General features: G+C 39.5%; 3 protein-coding genes across 3 annotated transcripts; 1 reads left to right on the forward strand and 2 right to left on the reverse strand.

Moving 5' to 3' along the window:
• Positions 1-49: 49 nt before the first annotated feature.
• LOC135482494 (serine/threonine-protein phosphatase 4 catalytic subunit) lies at positions 50-5,094 on the forward strand. Its single transcript, XM_064762565.1, has 8 exons — positions 50-114; positions 606-666; positions 1,621-1,744; positions 1,845-1,997; positions 2,186-2,359; positions 2,595-2,721; positions 2,937-3,126; positions 3,350-5,094. Exons 2-8 carry the CDS (start codon positions 641-643, stop codon positions 3,477-3,479), a joined length of 924 nt encoding a protein of 307 aa, XP_064618635.1. The 5' UTR covers positions 50-114; positions 606-640; the 3' UTR covers positions 3,480-5,094.
• A 1,574-nt stretch (positions 5,095-6,668) lies between these two features.
• On the reverse strand, positions 6,669-15,731 carry LOC135482495 (anaphase-promoting complex subunit 7-like). The gene is made up of 14 exons (XM_064762566.1): positions 15,592-15,731; positions 14,990-15,112; positions 12,368-12,436; positions 12,110-12,193; positions 11,751-11,866; positions 11,399-11,512; positions 11,090-11,177; positions 10,523-10,822; positions 9,981-10,122; positions 9,477-9,577; positions 9,215-9,259; positions 8,908-9,020; positions 8,418-8,534; positions 6,669-7,773 (listed from the first exon to the last, which is right to left on the reverse strand). The coding sequence occupies exons 1-14, from the start codon at positions 15,658-15,660 to the stop codon at positions 7,605-7,607; spliced, it is 1,650 nt and encodes a 549-aa protein (XP_064618636.1). The 5' UTR covers positions 15,661-15,731; the 3' UTR covers positions 6,669-7,604.
• A 1,248-nt stretch (positions 15,732-16,979) lies between these two features.
• Positions 16,980-21,841, reverse strand: LOC135483616 (dynein regulatory complex subunit 2-like). The gene is made up of 10 exons (XM_064764594.1): positions 21,750-21,841; positions 20,919-21,075; positions 20,493-20,745; positions 20,031-20,254; positions 19,642-19,839; positions 19,350-19,427; positions 18,897-19,037; positions 18,533-18,685; positions 17,904-18,121; positions 16,980-17,531 (listed from the first exon to the last, which is right to left on the reverse strand). The coding sequence occupies exons 2-10, from the start codon at positions 21,066-21,068 to the stop codon at positions 17,426-17,428; spliced, it is 1,521 nt and encodes a 506-aa protein (XP_064620664.1). The 5' UTR covers positions 21,069-21,075; positions 21,750-21,841; the 3' UTR covers positions 16,980-17,425.
• Positions 21,842-22,005: the final 164 nt, after the last annotated feature.

A 22,005-nucleotide genomic window follows, 5' to 3' on the forward strand; every position in this document is an offset into this window, starting at 1 on the left:
ACAAACATAACGTAAAATAAATGACTTAAACTAATTTGATATTTGGTGTGGTACGTCATGAACAAGCACTTGCGTCACCGAATGACGAATTCACCACTTTACCACTCAGCTTTTGTACGTTTCCTCCTCTATTTTTGCCTCAAAGGGCTTGATATTGTTAATTTCCTTTTCTTTAATATATACCTTCATTAACTAGCATAAGTAGTTTCGAGAAATAAAGACGAAATGAATCCTATTCAGTAACTTTCTGTCCACTTTCCGTTGCTAATATTTCATAAATTTTTTGCTCTTCGTGTATGTGTAGTGTAGTGTACACACATAGATTTTGTACAGTTACACGACACTTCAGTGCAGTACAGACAGAGTGCCAAATTAAACTGCGCCAGTGTATTCCGTAGTGTATTGCTGTCGTATATTCTACATTGATTTACCATGTAATCATAGAATGATAGATTTCAAGTCCTAGTCCCTGTGCCTGTGGACCTTGCTGTGATGATTGAATGATTGATGCCACGGCCTGCTGTATTTAGCCGGCGTAGGCCTACTTCATAGTTTTTGTCAGTGCATGTTTGCTCCGATTCAATGATAATGTTTCTTTTTTGCAGATTAATATCTTTGATTAGCTGATAAGGCCTTCATAATGACTGAAATAAGCGATTTAGATAGGTATGTATCAAAAACATTTACATGTAAGCAAGGCCCTGTGTATATTTTTGGAGAACTATACGAACAATTGTAGACAATACTTGTTGTCGATTTACATGGACTTTCCACCCGGCAGGTGTAGCGAGCTGTACTTTTAAAGTCTTGAGTATAGTATAATTGGTGTGTGGATGAACCTCCTGTTAGTGTTAATAATATTAGGCCTGGATGACATGTAATACAAATACAATAACATGACATCATCATAATTTCTATATTCCTACTGTGACATACATGTATGACTGATACTGCTATGATGACTCATAAACTAAGTGTGTGCAATTGATAAAGCCTTCCCAACTTGACAAGGCATTGCTGTGGATTTCTTCATACTCTGACCTACTTACCAGTTATAAATTCACTGTGTCCAGTGTACAATTTTCACTTATTCACAAGATCCTCATCATGACAGACATCAGAGATTTAGATAGGTCTGAGAACTACAATTCTTGTATACCTTCAGTGTTACTATAGACCCGTACTTGGTACCATTGATTTATATTCTCATGTTGGCTGCCTTAGATCATAATCAGATTTAGACAGCACCTCAAAAGGAACTCTAACTCTCAGGCGCTTTACACAGCAAGGCACTCTTTCATAGAAGACGTATCAGAGGTCCAAAAATGTAGATAGGTGTATGCAGATCACCGCTGTTGTTGCCCCTGAAAAATATCTCCCAAATATTTTTCACTTTCTTTCTGCTACCCTGTACCTGTAACTGCCTTGAGTTTGTTTTGATAATGTGAGCCTTTGAGACAAATAATTCTCCCCGTGTTATTGGCTAGTATTGCAGGATCATTTTGGATGTTGTAAGAATTCTTGCTGCACTGTGCTGTCATATTTGGTTAAAGAGAGGTTTAATTTTGATGCCAATATGTTTTGAAACTCTGTCGCTGATAAATTTCAATTATGTTTCAGACAAATTGAGCAGCTCCGGCGATGCGAGATCATCAAGGAGAGTGAAGTGAAGGTGTTGTGTGCTAAAGCCAGGGAAATTCTTGTTGAGGAAAGCAATGTCCAGCGAGTGGATTCTCCAGTCACAGTAAGTTCTTCTTCTTCTTCTTCTTTTGCATTCAAAATTTTTTGTGATGCATGCAAATGGGAATATTTCTCTTCCATTCATTGTGCCTTTCTTGTTCCAGGTTTGTGGTGATATTCATGGTCAGTTCTATGACCTGAAAGAATTGTTCAAGGTGGGAGGCGATGTCCCAGACACAAACTACCTCTTCATGGGTGATTTCGTCGATCGGGGATTTTACAGTGTAGAAACATTTTTACTTTTATTAGCATTAAAGGTAAGTCGCAGACTGCATCAATCGGTCATTACATTATATCGTGGTAGAAGGACACATCAAAAAGTCATTGATAGCTGAAAGCTTTTCAATTGGTGTAAACGACGTCTTAGATTTTTGTGAGTTTTTGGCTAGAGTTCATTTAATTGTGGAAGTGTATGTTCATCGAGTTTTTTTCGATCCACTTTCAGGTTCGTTATCCAGACAGAATCACATTAATTCGAGGAAATCATGAAAGTCGACAAATTACACAAGTGTATGGATTTTATGACGAATGTTTGAGGAAGTACGGGTCTATCACAGTGTGGAGATATTGTACAGAAATATTTGATTACCTCAGTTTGTCAGCAATCATTGATGGAAAGGTAAGCATCTGACTTTCATCTGCCTGAGTTGTCTGTGCTAGGGTTGTCACCAGAGGATTTTGTATTGAGCACAATCTCAGAGTAGCTAATTGTTCTCTCTTTTCATTTTGTCCTTGCCAGTAATGCCTGCTGCCAGGAGAGAGAACTCTACCTGATAATCTAAGAGTAAAGTGTAGCTTATTTAAAAGTGAATGTGTGATATTCTGAATCCAAATTGTTTGTTGATTTTCTTCAGATATTCTGTGTCCACGGAGGATTATCACCGTCAATCAACACATTAGATCAAATTCGAGCAATAGACAGAAAACAAGAGGTGCCGCATGATGGGCCAATGTGTGATCTTCTTTGGTCCGATCCTGAAGGTATGTTAAGCGAATTGTGCTACACGACAGATATTAGAGTAGTATTTGTCTTCACACTTTGAGTTTATAAAGTTGTTGAAAGCACCTCAAATAACAATGCAACAATCTAGAAACTGGGACTAAAATACAGGGTGCTATGATCTGTTTACAATGTTATTCGATTAGCTCAAACTAGACCTGACTGGAACTAATGCTTGTTTGTTTCGTTGTTTCAGATACCCAAGGCTGGGGTGTGAGTCCTCGAGGGGCTGGTTACCTCTTTGGAAGTGACGTCGTCGCACAATTCAACGCTGCTAATGATATTGATCTGATTTGTCGAGCGCATCAGCTGGTCATGGAAGGCTACAAGTGGCATTTTAACGAAACTGTACTAACTGTTTGGTCGGCGCCTAATTATTGTTACAGGTAAAGGAACAATATTTCTTCATGTGGTTGCAGTTCCCTTTCAGTTCATGTAAATTCACTGATAGTTGATCTATCTTTTCATTTCTGTTTGACTAAAATAGCATTTTTGGACAATTTAGTATAAAACAATTTCTTAGGATTATCGCCATGAACGGCTTGAATTGTGACATTTCAAATGTTTGTTTTGCCTTGTCTTAAATTTTCTCATCACTCCCTCTTTCAGATGCGGAAACGTTGCCGCTATACTTGAATTAGACGAACATTTACAACGGGACTTTACAATATTTGAAGCCGCTCCACAGGAAACGCGAGGCATACCTTCGAAGAAACCTCAAGCTGACTACTTCCTTTGAGGATTGTGTGTTCATAAGACAATATCATGCATTCAATTCATTCATGTGTCACTGTACAGACTTGTATTATACTTTCTTTCACAATTGTTAAGCCTGTATAAAATTTCTGAGGTACAGTCATAGTCACAATTGCGTATGTTGCACGAATACTGTGTTTGGCCACCATTTATGTTACCTTCATGTGAGCTGTGCTAAACTTTAGGCTCCTTTCGCATAGGAGGATTGTTGTGTGTTTCACATTGGTTTCATGCTACCCTTAACCTTCACGGCAATATGCACGCAACCATTGTCTAAGCTGTTTACAGCACACGCGACACCAGAGCATAGGTGATGTGCTGCTTCCGCGAAGCAGAGGGTATGTCAGTTGTGACTGGGACTGTAGAGTCTTTATCAGCCTCGCACATAATGTTTCAATAACATCTGAGAGACAATGTTCCTGATATTTTGTGCTTTTCAAATGGCTTTGAGAATGGCGGGACCAATAAGTTGTTGCTCCCTTGAATTGTGTCTTGTCACCAATACATGGAGGAGCAATGTCAAGGCAGCTGAAGTGGATTGCGCACACTTTTTACTTGTTCATTCAAGGTGCTTTCCAGTTCAAAATATGGTACCTTTAAATTCTTCAGCTACTGCATCTTATTAGACACACAATACACCAATTGACTGTTCTTTGTGGTACGTATTTTGAAGTGGACTTTAGAATGACTGTGGCGTTTGTTATTATCATTATTTGCTAAGGCAATAGTTGGGAGTATTCTGATGACTGAGGGTATCACGTGATACTGTCTATGGTGTTATCAGTTCATGAAATATGAGAAGAGTATGCCAGATATCCAGGATTTCTAACATCAAGGTGAAGCATCCATGTAGTATTTTGGGCTTTGAACTCAGAACTGTAGATTCTATCCTCCACTCTTTAAAAAATATGCACTGCAATTGTAATATCACCCCCGGGACACTGCATCACTTTGTAATGTTAACTTCTGTACAACTCAACATTATGTCGTCATTTGATAATTCAGTAATGATGTTGACATTCCTTATGCCAGTCATAGCTGAAGCTGAGTTATATACATGTATCAGGGCCGATCGTTTAGTATGTAAGCATTGAAGGGGGGGGGGGGGGGTAAACTGGGGGAATGGATGTCAAATATCAGCAAATGGTGTGTACCACTACCAAATGAAGAACACATTTTTTGAAATGGTGACTGCATTTTTACACTACAACAGGATCAGTGAAAACATTTGTTGCATGCTTGGAATGAATAAGCGGATCAGTTATGTTTTGGTGGTGACTTGGTTGATCCAATCCGTTGTCTAAACCTGTTGATATTGTTGCCAGATTGAATAGAGCGGAAATACCGCAGGACACTCAGGATGGATACTCTGTCAAAAAATGTCCCATTTGAGGTTAAATACTTAAGTTCATAAATCTCGTTGTTGGAGGGGGGTCAGGGGTGCATCAAGTGTGTCTTGTAAAAATTGTAAGAATGTAGCAAAGTCTGCCAATAGATTGACTGATGATCAAATGTTTGCTGTGCACCATGGAATGGACTTGATCAAACTGCAATCAAGTACTTTTATGTAGTGTAATTTTAATAAAATTTATTCAGAAAAGTGATACAAGTAATATTTGTTCTTATTTCCATATGTCTGTTCAAATTGAGCTTGACAGCTGAGGGCCTGGTACCAAGTATACTTGCCGGTACTTGTACACGAATGTGCCCAGAAGTTCAGTTCCTGCTTTTCAAACAAGGATTACACACAGTCAAGTACAGAACAGTTAGTAAGATTCTATACATCCATCTGAAGTTGAAGGAGGTCAAGGTTGACCATACCAGCCAACTTCCATAATATTACTTCAGTATGGACGAGACAAACTCGGCATGAGTCCAAGAACCACTGAGATTGGCCTGATGTCCATACATCTTCATGTTGACAGGCTTGAATTGATCTCATCCTGGGGCCCATTGTGTCATAAAACCTTGTGATACTCGAGCAATAGCTTTCCAGGTTGATGTGCGGGTTGTGATACTCATGTCGAGGCAGACAGAACATTTACTTGTACATTCCTGATGACCATGGTTGATTTCCAAGAGTCAAGGGCAACCTTGCTACATGTATGCTTCTGATACTCTATACCAACATGTTGTCATTATATAGTGGTCATTTGTGAGTCCAGGACAACCTTTCAAGCTGTGTCAAGGGAAAGATGTGTTGTGATACCAAACACATCTGACTTCTTTACCCAGGAGGACCCATTGCAATATCCAATCGATGGCTGTACCCAGGGTCGGAGAATGGGTGATAACCATAGACAACATTGGCCATGCCCAGTCACATCTTTGATACCCTGGAATACCCTATGTATCTCATTGTAATTGATACCCTGTGTACATGTATGTAATTGATATCCTGTGTATTCTATGGTACATATCTCTGATACGCTAGCTGTGTATTGCACATCTGGTGCCCTCGGTATCGCATATTTGATACCCTGGGTATCAGGGCGATTGGTTGTGATTCTCAGCTGATGTCCATACATGTAGTTGGACTTCAGCTAGTTCAGGATGTCCTCAGCTGTGGCTAATGGACAGGTTGTGATACTCAACCATAAGCTGTGCCCCAAGGGGATAGGTAAAAATATGCAAGTGGATATGCGAAGAGTTGGTGTTCGAGTCCATGGCCAGGACAAGTCCAGCTGTATCCAGGGGGAGTGGATCCTGATACTTGATACTCATACATGTAGATGGAAACTAATTTGGAATTTGATTTGGAAACTAATCCAGGTCAACCATAGTTTGGCTCGTGGGGTTGTTATAATCATGGAGATATTACCTCCATGTTATAATTGATGGCTTGTGGCTGTCCCATGTCAGGATGAAAAAATGTTGCAACCAAAGTTGCCTCACAACATTTGAACTACATTTTACAAACACAGCACGGCTTGTGATGTCCCAAACACTACCTCAATGGTATATCAATTGAAAGACCTCAGCAGTTGTTTTGTACACATTCATGTACATGTATATGTTGCACGATGTAGATGATGATCAGCAGTTCCTAATTTCTGAGACTCTTTTGTAAAGGTATGTGTATGGAACTGAGGTGGCCCTCTCATCAGTAGAAGATACATGTACATGTACTGAAGAAAGTGTCATGACAGATAAAAATATTTTAAAAATTTTTAATTTTCTATCAAAGTATACATTTACAACATAGTAAAATAAATATACGAGGTGTACAGCAATAAGGTATCTTCTGACAGTTAGTTAAATGCAAAAGGGTAAAATACAGATTCATATTGTTACATGTATATCATAGTACGTTCTACATTTAGTTATATAGTGCTATTCATAAAGGTTCCTGCCTGTCAGATACAATGTACCATGGCAGTGTCAAAGTCTTGTGCACTTACTGACCATCCGAAAAAGTGCATGTACATGTACATGTACAATATGCATGTACATTGTAGCCAACAGCACTAGTCTACTGAAAAGATTTTGCACCATTATTGCCTCTGCTCAGTACATGTACATGTACATTGTATTTTGGACTTTTATCATATCAGTTCATACATTTGTATTCCTACAGCAAATTCATGCACAACATGCTGTCACAAAATTATCAGTGTGCTTAGTTACAAAACATAAATTCTCATCATACATGTCATATATTAGTGTCATGTCATCAGAAAGAAGATGCCAGAACCTTTCTTCTGTATGAGTTACGTTAATCTGCTGCCAAAAGGAACCTATTCTGACAGTAAACATGTGCAGACTGTTCCTCTCTTCCTATTGAATTCAAGAGATATCCACAGTCGAAGTGATTCACATCTCTTTATCCTACACTGTACTGTCAAAATGATCCAACCAAGTCTCATGAATTTCACTGTACATGTAGTCAACCCCGCACTTACACGCACCAATGGAGGCAAATTTAACATATCCCAAAGACCTCATCAGCTACTAACGGCAAACGAATTTTGTATGTATAAAGTATGAACGCATGCACATCGGTATAATCAGAAACCCATTACAGCGCTTCTTTGAAGTAATATGAAAGAAGTACATGTACATGTAAAGTCTATTTTCAAACAGCAAATGCATGCATATCTTCCTGCTGTCATAAGTCCGTGTCGGACCATCCACTTTCCATATCACTGCCGTCCAGCGCCGCCTCGTTGTCACTTATTTCCTCCAATTCCATCTCGTACGGACTCTCGATGCCCATATCATTATGCTTCTGTACTCGTTCCATGCCATCACGTGCTCTAGTGTTTGTATGGTCTAGGCTGAAAAAGAGTTAGCAAAAAGTTGAGTTAAACATCTCGGCCCAAATTCATAAAGGGCGTTTAGCTCAAAACAGTGTTTAACTACTGAATAGACAGGTTCAGGCCCTTCATGTAAATCTTCACAGAATATGAATAGGCCCTGAAACTGATTAGAGAGAAGTTACACACGTCTAACCCTTAAAACACCCTTTATGAATTTGGCCCTCCCTGTTACTGACCAAAGGAGTAACCTTGTCTATTCATTAGACTTAGGTTTATTAGGTACAACTGGTGCCTTCCAAGGGCAGCATTCATGGCTGAACTCTGATGCAGAGCGGGTAGCATACATATACATGCACTTGCGTACACAGACAAAACAAGGTGAGGTACATGTATAACATTCACTTTGTTTCACGAAGTTGATAGCTGAGCTACACAGACCTGAACTCATCTGATTCCTATCACAAGCTAAAGAGCAACACTTCTAATTAACTGTATGACACGATGCAAGTCCATTGCAGGGAATCATTTCGAGGTGTGACCCCCATGCATGTCATAAGGCAGTGAGAAGAAGCATACAGGGTGAAGTCTCATGCCAAAGGACAGCTTGTGAGGATTAGGAAAGACGCCAATGGGATTCCTAGACAAAAACAAAAACGTCTCACCTCAGTGCAATGCTGTATTGATCCAGCGCCTCCTGGTGTTCGTTGGTGTGAGTGAGGAAATCACCAAGGAGTTGGTGAAGCTTGTGTGTACTTTGTGATCGGAGAGTATTCCGTAACCTGGAAATGGAAAGCATGCAGTCTCTATGTTAGTTACAATAAAGAAACGCCCCCCTAACGACAGCTAGAAAGCCTATCTACATGTAATTGTTCGAAATCGTGATCCAATCAAGATACTAGGACGGCCCAGGTGATGCAGTGGCATTTGGGAGCTTTGCGAAAGGACCCAATAGTTCAAGAAACCTCATCATGATGACATCTCCTCTATCAGAGTATCGGAGTTAGTTCATTTTTTTCTTCACTATACTTGTGAATGGACTGTAGGCCTAACTGATACCAACTGTCGAAACCTATCGACTTGACATTACAACCATTTAACAATTTCTAACGAGACCATTACCAGTGTCTTACTCAAATGTCTCGTAGAACTTACAGAGTGATGCCTGCTTCAAACTGCTGTTGACTGCTTAGGATATCTGCCATAACGTACACAGCGTCAAGGTTGAATGGATCTATCCTCATGGCTTTCTCAAGACAATTTTTAGCCTGGAAGGAGACAGAGGTAGCTATAAAGATACAGAAGAACAGAGAAACAGAAGAACAGAGAAAGAGAGAGTTTTTACTATAATTTGTAACAGACGCAATCACATGCTGGCTCACTTCTAAGGAATGCGAGAGTAACCATTGGTGAATCAAGTAATCAAGTGAAGCAGAGAAGAACATATTCACAGAAAACGTACCTTATCAATTGACATTTGTTCCTTAGCAAGCACCGACGCATATAACTGAAAATGAAAGGAAATCATGATTGAAAATAAGAAATAGTTTTAGTGCAAAACATGTATGACTACATGTAGTACAAGTATGTGTAATAGAGGATGAAAATTGCAGTTTCTATTAACCCAGCATTTACAAATTATTGCTGCTGAATGAACCTATAGAGAGTAAACTTTTCAAGATTTTGCAGAGACACAAAAAGCAGAGGGTGGGTGATAAACTTACTGTGAGGGACCTTGCTGTAGTTCCAAGATGTTTGACTGCATTTCCAGCAAGTGTGATGGCCTCTCTATTACGATGATTAGCAATATACGAGTCAACAAGCCCTGAAATATGACATGAAAGAGTGATTACACACCAATGGTTACAAATATTCAGACACATATTTCACTGCTGATGCCGTACATAATTGAGAGGTGACCCGATTACAGAGGTCAAATTGAATGGAAATGACCAATGTGGGTCCAAATCCGGTGTCCTTAGTAGAGTAGGTGTCCACAGTAGGGAAGAGTCAGCTGACGGATGCTTCACTGTGTTACATTTCATTGGAGTCTTTGCAAATGTGCTTCATTCTCTCTCCAGCTGTGGTTCAACAATTCAATGAATCAGCAAGTGACCACAGTCGTCAGTATTACAGCCCCCTTGTTCAGCTAAACAACAGTCGCCTCATCAGCAATAATTTTACCAGGTAATGTGTCTAAACCATTGATTGAATGTGAATAAACATACCTTTATGAGCTTCATATCGGTGTGGCGCCAATCTCAAAGCTTCCCTAAAATGCATGATCGCTTCTGTTATTCTCTTCAGCTCTAGTAATCCAACGCCTTTGAGAAGAAGGGCCTGGACACTTCGGTTGTCAAGGGTGAAGGCCTAGAAAATCAGACACAACATTTTCTTTAAAATATTTGCAAATGCAGAGCACATTGCAATCTCTATGTGAGTACTATTACCAGTATTTCATGAAAAGTGTACTGAACTTCACTGATTTTGTCAATGGAATCACTGAAGAAGTACGACAGGATGAATCATACTTGAAGTTGATTTGAAAAGTAAAGCGAGAAACACTTAGCAGATTTCAATTCATCACATCACCACTGGATTTATTTGGTTACAAGTTTTGGCGCACCACTGCACCATGCTTGTCAAAGAGACATGATTAGAATGAATGCCATCTTTAATCAGAATGAACTCAATTGAACCAACAACTAGCAATGGCCTGCAAGCTCTTGAGTTCACTGAGGCAGAATATTACATTTCTGTGACTACAAACCTTCTGAGCAAAGTAGACAGCCCTCGTCCCCTTTTTCGTAATCATAGAATAATATCCAAGTGCAATCCAAGGCTCTGGTGCATTCTCTGTAATAGTCACAAGATGACTGGACAGATTCTCAAGATCTTTGACCTTCTTCTCTTTGGCTAACACGAATGCTAATATATCCATGTTCTTCAGAAGAAGGGGATCGATTGATCGAGCACGCTGTAACACCATAATGGCTGCGTTATAGTCGCCATTCAGGACGTAGGATTCGCCAAGACTACACAAGATATTCACACTATCTCGTAGACATGCCTGAAAGTGGAAGCAGAAGATATTCCCCGAGAGATCAAAATATATCTGTTGACGTACACTAAGATATCTCATTCAATACAATCAGGTCAACTATATCTTTTTCTAAATGCAGTGAGAAATATCCTAGTAGCTCAATGCTTCTGCGGACATGTAAATGGAACCCCTGCAGTCGGAATAAAGAAATGAAACTTTTGTTTAGGTCGACTGCCATTCCCCTAGAAGTTTCAAGTTTCAAGTTTTCAATGATAATAAAGTGAGTGAATATACCTTTGTATCCAGATTCTTGAATGTACTTATAGCATTGTTATATTCCCGGGAGGCAGCAAATGAGTGTGCTTTGATCCATGATGATAACCTGCAAATCAAAGGCAAAAGTTTAGCAAGGAAAGAAATTATCAGTCAGCTGATTTCCAAAGACTACTTGGTTTTGCAATTTGAGCCATTATCTTGCGGAGGAGTACACAGGTACATGGTTAGAACATGACTTTACTTTCAACTTCTGAGTGAGTTTTGACGTGTTTGAGGAGTGCAAAGTAAAAAATTAGGTTGAACAAATCTGAATAAAAAATCACCTACCAATCTAAGTTAGCCACGCCTGATAGGCCGGCCATCATGAGGGAGGTGACTTCAGTACCCTTCACACCCAAAACCAGCAAACCTTGAGCAGCCTCCAGTGACAATGGACATTCTCTGAAATTCAAGCGCAGTTGTTAACCATAGCAGATCAAACATTATTGAATGAAGATATATCACAGTACAGAACAGAGATATTTCAAAGTATTCGTAACAGCTGAGTGTTTCTGCCATAATACTAGACAGGCAAAAATTGTAAATAAGCCCAATGCTTTTGAGACTATGTTTCTGTTAAGTGTCAGCTTCATTGTTCCAATGTGCTTTTCATTTCAAAGAGTTTGTATCTCCTCCTTACCTGAGGACTTCTTTAAAACACGTAATAGCAGATCTATCCATTCCAGTTCTCTGGTAAAGCTGACCAAGCGCCATGTTAATCCTAGCAGTTCTCTGTTTACTGTTAATGCCTTCAAGCTGTTGGAAAGTCAGAATGAGTACGAAGGTGTATTTAATAAGCACTTTTGAGTAAAACAGTGACATGCGTTGTCGACCGCATAACATAATATTACTAAAAGTCCAGGCTGGGCTATTTTGATTTCATTGAGCAGATACCTCTCCCTTTGTCATATTTCTGTGTTTTGAAGGATTTGTCATTTCGGTCCTTACCCTAACATCTATATCGGGAGTACTAAAAAACCTGATTGAAAGTGACCTTACCACACCAATAGCTTCTCTGTATTGTTTCAGTTGATTATGACACAAATGGATCCTGTATTTCACATCAACTTCTGACACAAGCTCCTGTAAATAAAACAATCAAAGAATCACAACATGATTAAATCCATGTATACATTTTCATGTACTTGTAGTCAGATGCTATAAACTCTGCCAATAGAAAATGCACTTCTTTGTTTTCAATGGTGTATTATTTTTACAACTGCATGAAGCACAGCATTAACCGAGTCAACAACTTACCCCGTGTGGGCTCTTGCCTTTCGTTTTGTTGATGAGTTTCTTCAGATGCAGAGCTTTCCGATAAACTGACTGAAAAACAGAGTAGACTTACTTGCACATGGTCACTGATTGTAAGAACAGATTACTCACTGCGATGTGGGAAATAACTTCATTGTCACTGACTTGAAATAAAAAATGCATGTTTTGGAGAATAGCTTTCCAGGCAACATATGTTAGAAAAATGCTGAACTCTTGCCGGAGACTGGCCTTGTTCACAATTTGCATAAGAACTACCATACCATAAACCCAATTCAACTTAACAATTGATCAAAACACACAAGCACTCGAATGAAAATAAAAGCTAAATGAAACGGCCAGGGGCCATTGTGCTCACCGTATACATCTTTTAGTAGGCAGGATCATGCTTAGTTTAGAGGTGAATATGGTGAACACAATCAGGCATGAAGACTTTTTTTAGATGTGTATTGATGTCAAGTAATAAGACAGGGCAGTATATATAAGTTTATGATCCAACCAATAATTGTCTATGACATCAACAAGATCAATATCGTGTGATTGCTAAGAGTCCCTGCAATAAAAAATTCATCGAAAAAAAGTCATTAATAAGCAAGATATTGCACGTCCTACTTTTTCAGTTTTGACCCCCTGGTGGCCAAATCAAGAATCAGATGAGGCCAAAATTCGGTGTCAGAGATTATCTGATGTAGGGGGTTACATGTACCAACTTTCAAGTTCATAGCTTCAGCAGTTAAGAAACGTGCCATAGTTACACTCTAATGGCCAATTTACGCCATTTGACCTCTGTGACCTAGAAAAGGAGGTCAAATCCAAAAATCGTAGGACATGTGGTGTATCCTTGCTAGAAGTCCCTGCCATAAAAATTTTATCGAAAACAATTCACTCAAATAAGCAAGATATTGCACTTCTTCCTTTTTCCATTATGGCCCCCTGGTGGCCGAATAAAGAATCAGATCAGGCCAAAATTCGGCATCAAAGGTTATCTGATGTAGGGGGTTATATGCACCAAGTTTCAAGTTCATAGCTTTACTGGTTAAGAAACGTGCCATAGTTTACACTCCAACGGCCAATTTACGCCATATGACCTCTGTGACCTTGAAAAGTAGGTCAAATTGAAAGAGTACCTACCACAAAAGTTTTATCGAAAACAAGTCACTTATAAGCGAGATATCACACTTTTTAGATATCCACTTTTGGCCCCCTGGTGGCAAAGTTGAGAATCAGATCAAACTGAAATTCAGCACCAGAGGCTATGTGATATAGGGGGTTATATGTACCAAGTTTCAAGTTCATAGCTATAGTGGTTAAGAAACGTGCCATAGTTTACACGGCCAATTTACGCCATATGACCTCTGTGAACTTGAAAAGTAGGTCAAATTAAAAACCCGTATGATATAAGATGTATATTTGCTATGAGTACCTACAACACAAGTTTCATCGAAAACAAGTCACTAATAAGCGAGATATCACACTTTTTAGATATCGACATTTGGCCCCCTGGTGGCCAAGTTGAGAATCAGATCGGACCGAAATTCAGTGTCAGAGGTCACCTGACCTAGGGGGTGCTGTGTACAAAGTTTTAAGTTCATAGCCCTAGCGGTTAAGAAACGTGCCACTGTTTTTTTAAATAGGATACGACGACGGACGACGGACGACGACGAAGGACGACGGACACTGCGGTATTACATAAGACTCCCCTACGGTGAGCCAAAAATCAAGAAAATGTAAGATACAAGTCAGAAAAGACAAAAGGGAAAAGATAAAAAATAATAAAATAAAAAAATATTTTTGGCCGTCCCTGACCGGGGTTTGAACTCACGACCTTTGGATTGCCACAACACGAAAAACACAAAACATGCAATTTCGGCCATATCTGTGTCTGCGTTGTGACCTCTGTGACCTCGACAAGTAGGTCAAAATAAAAACCCATATGATATATGATGTATCCTTGCTATGAGTACCTACCACAAAAGTTTTATCGAAAACAAGTTATTGATAACCGAATTATCACACTTTTTAGGTATCCACATTCGGCCCCCTGGTGGCCAAGTTGAGAATCAGATCAGACCGAAATTCAGCACCAGAGGTTATCTGGTATAGGGGGTTATATGTACTAAGTTTCAAGTTCATAGCTGTGGAGGTTGAAAAACGTGCCATAGTTACACTGAAACAGCCAATTTACGCTATTTGACCTCTGTGACCTTGAAAAGTACGTCAAATTAAAAACCCGTATGATATATGATGTATCCTTGCTATGAGTACCTACCACAAAAATTTCATTCCAAACAAGTCATTAATAAGCGAGATATCACACTTTTAGATATCTACATTCGGCCCCCTGGTGGCCAAATTAAGAATCAGATCAGACAGAAATTTAGTGTCACAGGTCATCTGACCAAGGGAGTCCTGTGTACAAAGTTACAAGTTCATAGGCTTAGTGGTTAAGAAACGTGCCACTGTTTTTGAAACAGGATACGACGACGACGACGGACGACGACGACAACGGACGACGGACACTGCGGTATTGTAAAGACTCCCCTACGGTGAGCCAAAAATTGAGAAAAAATCTAGTTCTCCGAGTCTGAGCTCCAAAAATGGACCCACCTCTGATTTCTTGTATTCTTCGTTCTGATACAAGGCATTTCCATAAAAGACTGTTATTTGATATTTCTGGCAAACTGACAAGAACTCCAGGTTGTTCTCACTCATAGTTAGAACCAGTGAACACTGAAATAGGAAGGTGAATGGAATTAAAAGTAAGGGTAAACACTTACTATTGCTGGTGGGTGTGAGAGTGTAAAAAATTGAACCTCAATGGATCTATCCTAAATCCTGGCCTAATTGCCCTCTTCAAGCCACAATAATACTATACCACATGGTAATGCGGGTGCGGCATAGACAAAAAAGAGTGATGCCTGATGGTGACAATATTTGATCTCTTGACTAGGAATAGGATGACTAGAATTTATTTATCAACAAGGGTATCGCCTAAAATGGGGGATTCACAGCATCATGACCAAAGATTTCTCCACATCTTACCCTGCTTATCATGCGTTGCATTCTTTCGGATTACAATGCAATCGCAACTGAAGGTTGAAACAAACCTATTCTCGGACAAAAAAATACATGGCTTCTATTCATCGGACGAAGAAAGAAATTTAGCCGAGAAGTAATCGGCTCCAAATGGCAGATAAAATGTAACTTACCACAGTTTTAAGGTCATCATAAAGACCAGACTCATTCAGAGACTTGACTTGATCGTATATATTCATCATTGATAGATGAATTGTTTGGAAATTCGAAGAGAAAATAGAATTTTACAGAGATGTCAACTTTAGATTAAAGCGATTTGTTCCATCCTCGATGTACACATTGAGGGATGTCCGAGTTCTAGTAATAACTTTTTGAATTAACAGGTGACGCCACCATTAGTTCATGAGTTCCCGCGGGAAATACGAATGCGCACGTGTGGCCTTAATAGTGGTTTTAGATTTTTTTTTCCCCTGTAGGATAGTGTGAAGGGGTCATGGAGGGGGGCAGGGGGGGGGGGGTCCCAGCCTTGGGCTTCTGTTAGCCAGGATTCATACTGGTGATGAACCTTTCAATGGGAACTCAGGTGAATGTGATCACCTGAGGAATCGGTTATGGATTCATACTGGTGATGAACCATTCAATGGGAACTCAGGTGAATGTGATCACCTGAGGAATCGGTTATGGATTCATACTGGTGATGAACCATTCAATGGAAACTCAGGTGAATGTGATCATCTGAGGAATCGGTTAGGCCTATGGATTCATACTGGTGATGAACCATTCAATGGGAACTCAGGTGAATGTGATCATCTGTGGAGTCGGTTATGGATTCATACTGGTGATAAACAATGCAAACTCAAGTGACTGTGGTCATCTGAGAGATGTAGATTCATCAGCGAAGTTTATAGTATTGTTAGACATTTTTGTGTCTTGGAAGCATGTGTATCATGGTAACAGTCCCAGTGACCCAAGAAATTCTGAATTCATCAACCAAGCTGTGCATTTTGAAACCGTGGTTGAGACCTAATGTGAAGCAAGCCAGGTGCTGTTCATTAAACTTGCTACTTGCGGAGTTAAATAAGATAAAAAAATTTGAGTTTCAAAATTTGGATCACCAGCCAGGGGCTGGGGAGGACAAAGTCACAACTATTACTAAGGGGGTACAAGGATCCCTGACCCCACAGGCAAATTTATTAAAATTTTGTTGTATTGGCATGTACAGCCAGGTGCTCCTGGTTTGGCCTGTGACAGCTAAGTATTTTTCACCGAGGAAGAGATTCAACTCTCAGAACAGCATGTTCACGTCGACATCCAGTCATCTCTGCCGATCTTAATTTTGACAGTGCCGCTTGCTTATACAGTCTTGCAACAGAATGACCAGGACTAACCCATCAGGCCGATCTCACTACAAACGACATTGATCTGGGAGATCCCTAGTCATGTTCGGTTTTTATAATGTTGGTCATCTTCTATTCTCAAGTCCTGGACTATACATTCCATCAGCTAAATATATCCAAAACAACAAATGAAATTAAATAACAAATGAAATCAATGACACATATTCTTTTCTCGACACCAGTCCTTCAGGATATTTATTTACAATGATATTTACACATAAATAGATGACATTTCAAATTCTCTGTTTTATATACATCGCATTCATTCATATAAACATAAGGACGGATATTTTCAAATGTACAAAGTTATATGGGTGGCTTCTCAGTTTAGCCTAACATGAATCTGTTGAAAGCAAACTTAATATCGGGACAAAATATAGTCAGAATTTCTTTGACTCGCTAATTTGTGAACAAACTGCATAAACCACAGGGCCTATCTTGACTTAAAGTTTATAAATGTGACTGACCCAATTTACAGTGGAGTATTTTGAAATTATGACCTCCCTCAAGACAGCTAGGCCCATGATCTAATATTTTCAAATGAACTTTTACCTGAAAAGTGTGATGTTCCAGATACTAATATGTTTAATACAATGAAAAACAAATTAAGTTACATGAAAGTTGAACTTCCCAGGGTGTTCTTGACAACATGGGCTGCCTCCACCACCGTCTGGGTTGGTCGGCGTACCCGTGGGTCGGCAACAGGCACATTCATCCTGAAAAAAAGAAGATAACAATTTATAAAATTACGAAAGAATAACTATCAGAAGATTTAACAAGGATGAGACTAAAATGTTTTCATCCAATACACAACTTCCGTCCCTGGATTACAAGGATTTATTCATTCAGGGATAGCATGCCTGTATATTTCAGTGTTCTTCCTATAACTAACTGTAAGGCACTGTGTCACTAATCTTAGGAATAATGTGTCCAACTTAAGATATGGTCAAATTTTTGTATTCCTAAGAAGTCCTTGCATTACTCCAGAGACAATAGTCACAACCAATCAAAACAGATGAAATAAGCTTGATCGCCCAGGTTAGCTAAAAAGATCCCAGAGAAAATAAACCAAAATATTGAGAACTTACTTGACATTTGTCTTCTGATTGACAACGAATAGAGGGTTAACCTGACTCAATATTTCATCATTGACAGAGATACCATCCAAATATTGTTTGAGAAGGGTTCGTAACTGTTGATTTTCTCCTAATAACATCCCCTTTTCCTTATCGAGGGCCACTTTATCCAGTAGTACTTTATTGTATCTCTTCCAGAAGTTCTCAAGGGTGCTGTACTCATCCATCACCTGCAATTAACAAATGGTGGGTCAGATATCTTTTTTTTCCTTCTGTTAAATAATGTGTTCCCAGGCACTGTCAACTGGCCTACTTCAGCCTTTGGTGTAATTTCTAGGCATAATTCATTTTACTTCTGTCTGACTGAAAGGGTCAGAACAAGTAAGTTCAGGTGGCTGTAACATTCTTCTTCCTGTCGGCTTGCTACTCTATTTTATCTTACTATCCTTTCTCTATCATGTCTATAGCGCTTCCACCTACTCTACGAGTCCCTATGCAATCAGACGACAGGATTTGAGATTCCACCATAACCACAGCAGCTATAAATAGCAAAACTCCTTCACATCTTAAGGACAGATGACTGTCGGGGAGCAATCAGACAATACAAGAAGATATTCTGGGTTTCATATTTCAGTACTTACAGCAGCAAGTGGTTCTGATGGAGGCTCTTTGACAGCAGCACTAACATCCTCTTGTTCCTCCTGTGTAAGTGATGTGGCATAGAAAGGCAGCACTTTCTCCTCTTCTGTTTCCAACTTACGACACATTTCAGCAAGTTTGAGGCCACGCTCACCCTAAAAGAGGAAATTGATGCTATTTTATTTGAATGAACAAGTCGAATAGAAGATTTTTTAAGGGGCAAATGACAGTGGGACCAACACTACCCAATTTCGAAATAGCTGGCTATGGGTCCGAGTCAACAGATCCTTCAATCCAAAGGTACACCACTCCCTTCGAAGAAGTTTACGAACCGGCAACACCATGCACCAACCAAAATGTACTTACTTTGTCTGATATACGTCGGAGTTCTTTGATGGCACCATTGCTCTCCAAGGTTAACTTTGTGAGACGCTGCCTCTCAGCGTCACGTAATTTGTTCATCTGACCCTTAAGTTCCTGGAAGTGGTGCACCATCATTTCTCGTTCCTGGAAGACAAGAGAAGAACCACTGTTGAAAACTATTTGTGTTTCTTCTATATGGCTTGTTGTTTTACAGTGCGATTTATTCTTTCATGCATGTGGGCTACTGACCACGATGCCGCTGCATAGATTTGGTTTACATTGGTTGAGAGAGGACATAGCACACTCAAGCTAGAGAAACTAGAAAATACACAGATGACAGGATAGAGCTAATGTTAGAGTGTATATCAATCCACCATTTGAATGAAAAGGTTTTTGTCAGCTCACTGATGCATAGTTATCATTGGGCACAACATTTTTGTTTCAATTTTTACTTACATCTTTGAGTTGTTTGTTTCTTTCATCGCATTCCTTGGCATTGGCAGACATCTTAGACTTCAGCTGTGCAATGCCATCCTGAAGAAAACACCAATGATTCAGCAATTGATAGACATATTGCAGTCATTCATAGGATGTAGAAAAAATCTGTCTTTTAACTTTTATTAAGCATGTGCATGTTGTCAGACATCGGGGAAGAGCATGATACATAACTAAATCTCAATCTCCATTTCTATTGTGTCCAAGTGAGTTATTTTGGTCCTGAATTAAACCACAAAGTGACAAAACTTACTGAAATTCTCTGTAGTTTACGCATTTGAGTTTCAATCTCTTCAGCACTTTTCTCATCTTTGGATTTCAGTGACTCAAATGCGTTCTTCCTCTCCTCCGTAGTTTCATTATAGTTCTTCAAGGCCGCCTGGAACTGCTGCCAAAGGTTCTCAACGGCCGATTCAAGCTGGACCCGCAATGCATGCTTCTCTTCAAGATTCTGAAAGTAGACAAAGATATTGAATAGAACTTCAGAAGAAATGCAAGAAATACTGAGTCAGAGTGTACTGTTGTTAAGCAGATACCGTAAAATTGAAAAATTGATTAGTCTCCTTCAATGGAAAGCATAAAAGAGACATTCTGGATGAATCAATCCTTACAAACATAATGAAATTACTTGCTGGATCATACCTTATTTTTAATTTCATCCCTGAGACTCTGGAACTCTGACTTTGCCTCGCTCTCTCTTTCATTGAAGTTCTGCTCCATAGCAAACATGATGTCTTGTAGGTCGTTGACTTCTGTATTATGGTTTTCGATCATCATGGCACGCTCTGTATCAAACTCCTTCTTTAGAACCTCCAACTCTTCATCGTACTCCTTTTGTAAAGTCTGCAATCTTTGCTTCTGAAGATCTGTAATATTTGAGATATAAAACATGACTAATGTTTGACAATTGGGGCTATTCAATTCATAACAAAGTACATGTAATGTCAAAAAATTAAAAAACAGATCAACTGAGTCAGGTAGCAGATTTTGGGAAGAGGTATTCATTTACCCACTTGCAAGATTTCAATTATTATGAATGCAGCTCTTTCTATTCAATTCCCTCTGAATAAAGTTTATCCAATACAGATTGTGAATTATACTTGCCTATCAAATTGTCTACATTTTGGAGATGACTACGGAGGGCCATGCTGTACTGTTCTTCTGCCTCCATCAGATCCTTGGCCAAAGATTTGATGACGCTCTCTTTACGATCGACAACTCTCTCAAAGGTCTGACTCAAGATCTCAATGTCTTTCTTCAGTTCCTTGGATTTTGCTTCCCTCATTATGTTACGCCATTGGTGATTGAGTTTATTCTGATTGAACTTTGTGGCTCTCTCTTCCTTCCCAAGTTTATCCTACAAAGAAAAAGGGAAACATTTTTAGCTGAATAACCCAGTTCTGCCATGGTTTTGGTTGTTTAGTCAATTAGTGTAAGGAGACACATTGAAGGAGACAGTCTTGATCGAAACAAGCTCCATATTATCTAACCAGCAGCAAAACTTAGTTGTCTCCTAAGATATTGACTTACTTTCAAGAACTGGGTCAACATGTCCTCTTTCTTCTTTTTCAGTTCTTCCTCTGCCAGCCGTTGCTGTTCCAAGTACAGTATTCTTTCCTCCTCGGTCATCCGAGAAAGCTTGGCAGATTTCTTCTTTCCCTTCTTTCCCTTTGGTGCCATCTTTGATCTGGAATTAAATGACCAATGAATTACCAGGGCCAGGGCCTACCGAGGACGAAGTCACAACTTTACAAAAATATTATATAGGCTAGTAGGCCTAGGCCTAGGCTATAGATGGATATCTGCCGACGCACGGCTAATTTGTAAACATCATGCGTGCGAACTCTTGTATTGAACTTGTATTTCTTCAACATGGTTTTCATGAACAGTATGCGCGCGCAGGCAATGGTAATGACGTCATTTTGTAAACAAACATATCTGTCTATAGATTCATGCACTTGATTGGGAGCAATGTTTCATGTGTGTTGCACTGCATGTTATGTTGGCTGTCGTCACGTCACGATGCATTGCAGCTCTAACGGCTTTACATTACTGTAACGTGACGTGATGCAACGTCTTCGGAGGTAAACGTTGTTCCCAATCAAGTGCATGAATCTAGGCCTAGGCTATACATACCATGATACTGGTCCCCTAGGCTACCCTAGGGCCTAGGCCCTATATCATTTTTTGTACTAGGCCTAGGCCTACATCTAACCTATGTCACTGCACTATACTTGGTCTACAGTGACAGTCATTTACGATTTGCACCTTTCAGTTAAGAAATATGAGCAAGCAACTAACATTTTGAATACCACACACGACTTAACACAACAAATGCAACTTGAAATATACATTCAGTACCTTTCCGAATTCAAGCTAGGGATACAAGATGAAAAAATTCACTGTTTTTGTAGATATTCTCTCTTTTCTTTTCGTTTGTTGTCCTTAGAGATGACGGAAGTGGGTGTACGCATGCGTACGAGCACAGATTTTGATGACAAATTGCACTGATCTGGATCAGCTGGTTTTTAATAACACAAATTTGATGACGTCATTCACATAGCAGGATCATGGCTGAAAATTATGCAGAATCGAAAAATAAATGGGAAATAAAAGA

The sequence above is a fragment of the Lineus longissimus genome, chromosome 2 (genome assembly GCF_910592395.1).
Source record: "Lineus longissimus chromosome 2, tnLinLong1.2, whole genome shotgun sequence".
NCBI lineage: Eukaryota > Metazoa > Nemertea > Pilidiophora > Heteronemertea > Lineidae > Lineus > Lineus longissimus.

Coding starts and splice junctions, on each gene's coding strand:
- LOC135482495 (XM_064762566.1), bottom strand. CDS start 15,660: ATGATGAATATATACGATCAAGTCAAGTCTCTGAATGAGTCTGGTCTT. Junction 9,021..9,214: donor AACAAATGTCAATTGATAAG/GTACGTTTTCTG, acceptor GTCTCCTTCCAG/GCTAAAAATTGTCTTGAGAA. Junction 7,774..8,417: donor CAATACAGCATTGCACTGAG/GTGAGACGTTTT, acceptor ACTCTTTTTCAG/CCTAGACCATACAAACACTA.
- LOC135482494 (XM_064762565.1), top strand. CDS start 641: ATGACTGAAATAAGCGATTTAGATAG. Junction 2,360..2,594: donor CAGCAATCATTGATGGAAAG/GTAAGCATCTGA, acceptor GATTTTCTTCAG/ATATTCTGTGTCCACGGAGG. Junction 2,722..2,936: donor TCTTTGGTCCGATCCTGAAG/GTATGTTAAGCG, acceptor TCGTTGTTTCAG/ATACCCAAGGCTGGGGTGTG.
- LOC135483616 (XM_064764594.1), bottom strand. CDS start 21,068: ATGGCACCAAAGGGAAAGAAGGGAAAGAAGAAATCTGCCAAGCTTTCT. Junction 20,255..20,492: donor AAATGTAGACAATTTGATAG/GCAAGTATAATT, acceptor CAAATATTACAG/ATCTTCAGAAGCAAAGATTG. Junction 19,038..19,349: donor GAAACAAACAACTCAAAGAT/GTAAGTAAAAAT, acceptor CTTGTCTTCCAG/GAACGAGAAATGATGGTGCA.